Genomic DNA, 3,910 nt, shown 5'->3' with positions numbered 1-3,910 from the left:
GCGGCCCCCTGGCCTTGGCGGTGGCTTAACTTCCCTCATCCGACGTGTGTTGGGATGACAAACCGCGTCTCTGCAGCCGCCCTGAGCAATACCGACCATTAACCTCCTGGTACTTCGGGCGCTGAGGATCAGTCGCTGCAGGATAAAGGCACTACTAGGAAAGAAAAGCAGCTTCACAGCTCTTCCCTGGGAGGGTGCCCAGAGAAGCTGTGGCTGTCCCATACCTGGCTGTGGTCAAGGCCAGGGTGGACACAGGAACAACCTGCTCTAGTGGAAAGTGTCCCTGCCCGGGGCAGGGGTTGGAACTGGATGGGCCTTAAGGTCCCTTCCAACCCAAACCATTCCATGGTTGAGGCAGCACAGTGATGCTGCAGCTGTAAAAGAAGCAGGGAAGATTTGTTCCCCGAAAGCAGCTGTGACATTTCCCACATCTACAAGAATCCTGTGCAATTAATATCAAGGTTGCAAGGGGTAAATCATAGAAATACCTTAACGTGAGACGTTTTTCCCCCATGGTTTTTCTTCTCTGCTGTTATTTCCACAGGGAGAAGATAATTTCACTTACTGTCCAGCAACGGGCCTAGCTAAAGGAAACGAGCACTCGGAATTTGCTGGCTGGGCATTTCCATTTCCAGGGGTGTTCCTGATGGAGGAGTTCATTAGTGAAGATGAGGAATCTGAGATAGTTGAACTGATGGATCGAGATGACTGGAAACCGTCACAGTCTGGCCGAAAGAAACAGGTCTGACTTTAGAAGCACATTTGATGTTAGATCCCTCTGGGAAAGGAGATCCCAGCTAAACCCCCAAAATCTTTAGATGTTTCATTAGAGGTTTTCCTTTGAAAGCAAGAATTACTTGTCATTAAAGTCAGCTTATGGCAAAACCACATGATTGTTACAATAAACAGTATGTTTATGTGTGTTCGGGCATTAAAGTTCACACAATCTCCAAGCCAAAGAAGTGGGTGGTTTGGTTTGACTTTACAGGTGGGAAGTCTAATTCCAGAGAGATTAACGTGGCTTCACTGAGTCCTTTTGCAACCTGGTGACCAGGTCGCTGGAACAGATAAGAACTGAACTCAAAGTCTTGACCGTGAGCCCTGTAGGGATTGCAGCCTCTCCAAAAAGACTTGTCCTAGATTTGTCCTTAACAAGAGATTTCCCCCCCACCTCTTCTTTTCCTACAGGACTATGGTCCCAAAGTGAACTTCAAGAAACAAAGGCTGAAGGCTGGCAGCTTTACCGGTTTGCCACGTTTTAGCAAGAAGATTGTGGCACAAATGGAGGCCTGCTCCGTGCTGGGTGGTTTCTTACCTGTTGAACAATGTAACCTGGACTACATGCCAGAAAGAGGTTCTGCCATCGACCCACACTTCGACGACTGGTGGCTCTGGGGAGAGCGTCTGGTGAGCTTAAACTTGCTCTCAGATACCGTGCTATCCATGTCTTGCGATTCAAAGGACAACATCCAATTACTTCCCACTTCCAGTAAGGGAAGCGGGGAATTAAATCCCCCGGGATCTTCTACATCAGCGTGCCAAAACTCAGGTGGCGAGGGACCCAGCTGCACGTTGTCCCCGCGCCTCGTTCCGAGTCGGGAGGTGGCTGTTGCCATTCCCTTGCCGCGGCGGTGCCTGGTGGTGCTCTACGGCGAGGCGCGGTACCGCTGGAAACACGCCATTCACCGCAGGCACATCCAGCGCCGCCGCGTCTGCGTCACGTTCCGGGAGCTCTCCGAGGAGTTCAGCACAGGGGGAAGGCACCAGGAACTGGGTAAAGAACTGCTCAAAATAGCTCTTTCCTTCCAAGGCAGGCCGGTGTGAGCGGCAAGAAGCGGCCACGATTGGGTTTTGCTGGGGAATATGGAAGATAAGCTGTACCAGTGCTTATTCCTGAGGTGTGTGTGGACAGAGATATGCTCAAATGAGCTTATTTTTTGATAAGAAGCAGAATTAAAGAGTGTGCAAGAAAAGGGTGAGCTGCTTGGTTCTTCCAAGACTGACCTGGGCATCAGGAGAAAGTCAGATGTGAGCCCTTGTCTTCACTAGCAAAAAGCAAAATAGCCAGGGCTTAAATACTTCAATGTAACAAGGAAAGAAACTTAGAATCATTAAACTGAGCCAAGTATCAAACAGCACAGGTTCAGCCCGCACCCTGCGGCAGACTTTAACCTTTCCTGGCCCATAGCTGATCCTGTCACACTGCTTTTAGCGTTGTACTGTGCCATGGGGACACAACTACCTCCTAACCCACTTCAGTAGATCCTTTAGAGATCCACTCTCCAGGGAGGTGGGTAAGCATCTCTCCACAGATAGTACAACACACTGAGAACTAATTAAAGTAATTATCCTTTGCTGAAGATTCATACTATAACAGGGAGGGTTAATCATAAATACTTTGTGTGACCTACATCTTTTGGGACCACAGAGCAGCGTTTGCAGAGGGCCGATGCTGACTCTTCTGCAGCTTGGACATTGTTCAGAGCAAAGGGCTGCACAGACTGTGCTATTTTCTGACCATTTCTCATCTCTGAACCCCGCTGTCAGCTCTCAGTAGCAAGAGCCCGATTTTGGGAATAAGCTGGGTAACAGACTGCAGCGCTGGAGGCTCTCATCTTTTTTCCTAGCACCTCCAGCAGTCAGGTTTGAATCATGCCTTGTACCTAAGATTCAAGAAGTCATTTGCAGCAGAAGCTCGTTTGAGGCCATCTGTCTGCTCTGTGCAAACTCCTGTGCTCTTGAAAATGAAGTTGTGCCGTGGAAGAAATGTGATCCTTTAATAAACACAGTTGTGTTATCAGAACCACCCGGTGTAGTCACACCTACAGCACTAAAACACTTCACGGTGCTGCCTGGTTTCAGCTGGGAAGGAAAGGGGATGCATTTATACACGGATCTCGGTGTCCCTGGCACAGCACAGAGGTTTTGCTGTATAGCAATGCACTTGTGCCATAAGCACAACCCTCCACTGCTGGGGAGGGAGCTCCTCACCCAACAAAACAGTTACTAGAAATCAATTGGGTGAATCAGGATATATTTTGTCAGTTTAAGCTAACAGGTACAAGCACAGCCCTTTGTGGCTGCAATGAACCGGTTGCGGTTTAGCCCAGTATTTAAACAGTGGTGGACATCAGGCTAGGCAGTAATTCCAACAGGGATCCACGTGCAGGGCTCCCATGGGTAATCCCAAATCCCAAACCTCCATCCAGGCTGGCTACCTACGTGCTCCAGCAGCAGTTTCAGCAGTCACAGCATGGCTTCTCCAACAGAAATCCATCACAGAGCCAGCCAGCCAACGCATGACAGGCTTGCTCACAGCGAGCTTTATCCCAGGGAATTTCTCCTACGCTGCAACCTCTCCAGCTCACTCCCAAAAGCAGGGCCTTGTGCTCAGGCAGTAGCAGTTCCTAACCTTTTTCCAGCAGACTGGTACGATCAGCTCCGTGGTGCTGGTGCCCACAGGGCTCAGCAGCCATAGAGAGCATGATGTCCCCAGGCCGGCACCTGGAGCTGCTGTCGGAGCAGAGGACCTTCAGCCTTACAGGAGGACAATCAGCAGAGGACATTCAGCCTGCTGGAGCTCAGCACAATGCCACACGAAGGGATGAAACCCAGGGCAAGCTTTTGGAGATGAAACAAGCATTGAGCTCATGTCCTCATCACCCTCTCAGTCCCGAGCCACTCCATCAACCTGCTCTTTGCTCAAATACCAGCAATCAAGTATTCCCATTAATGTCTGGCCCTTATTTCCAAAGGTCCCTTTTGGATTTATATTGTGCTCTCAGCCTCTTAAAATACTTCCTGTGCAGGTACCTGCTGTATCAGTCTCTGCACTGAAAGCAGAAGATGGCTTCTGATGAATCCGTGCGTCGCAATAACGAGATACACAGTATTAGCTCGTTCTGTGCTC

The 3,910-nt window shown here is 49.7% G+C and overlaps 1 protein-coding gene across 1 annotated transcript; it reads left to right on the top strand.

The window, feature by feature from the left end:
• Window positions 1-544: 544 nt before the first annotated feature.
• On the top strand, window positions 545-1,824 carry ALKBH4 (alkB, alkylation repair homolog 4 (E. coli); the record flags this gene model as incomplete). The annotated part of the gene is made up of 3 exons (XM_010013551.1): window positions 545-742; window positions 1,189-1,489; window positions 1,550-1,824. Coding segments are annotated over 3 exons (774 nt in total), but the record flags the coding sequence as incomplete, so codon positions are not given.
• Between the last annotated feature and the right edge of the window lie 2,086 nt (window positions 1,825-3,910).

The sequence above is a fragment of the Nestor notabilis genome, unplaced genomic scaffold, assembly GCF_000696875.1.
Source record: "Nestor notabilis isolate BGI_N333 unplaced genomic scaffold, ASM69687v1 scaffold29674, whole genome shotgun sequence".
NCBI classification, from domain to species: domain Eukaryota; kingdom Metazoa; phylum Chordata; class Aves; order Psittaciformes; family Psittacidae; genus Nestor; species Nestor notabilis.
This window is presented reverse-complemented; position numbering and strand designations above follow the sequence as displayed.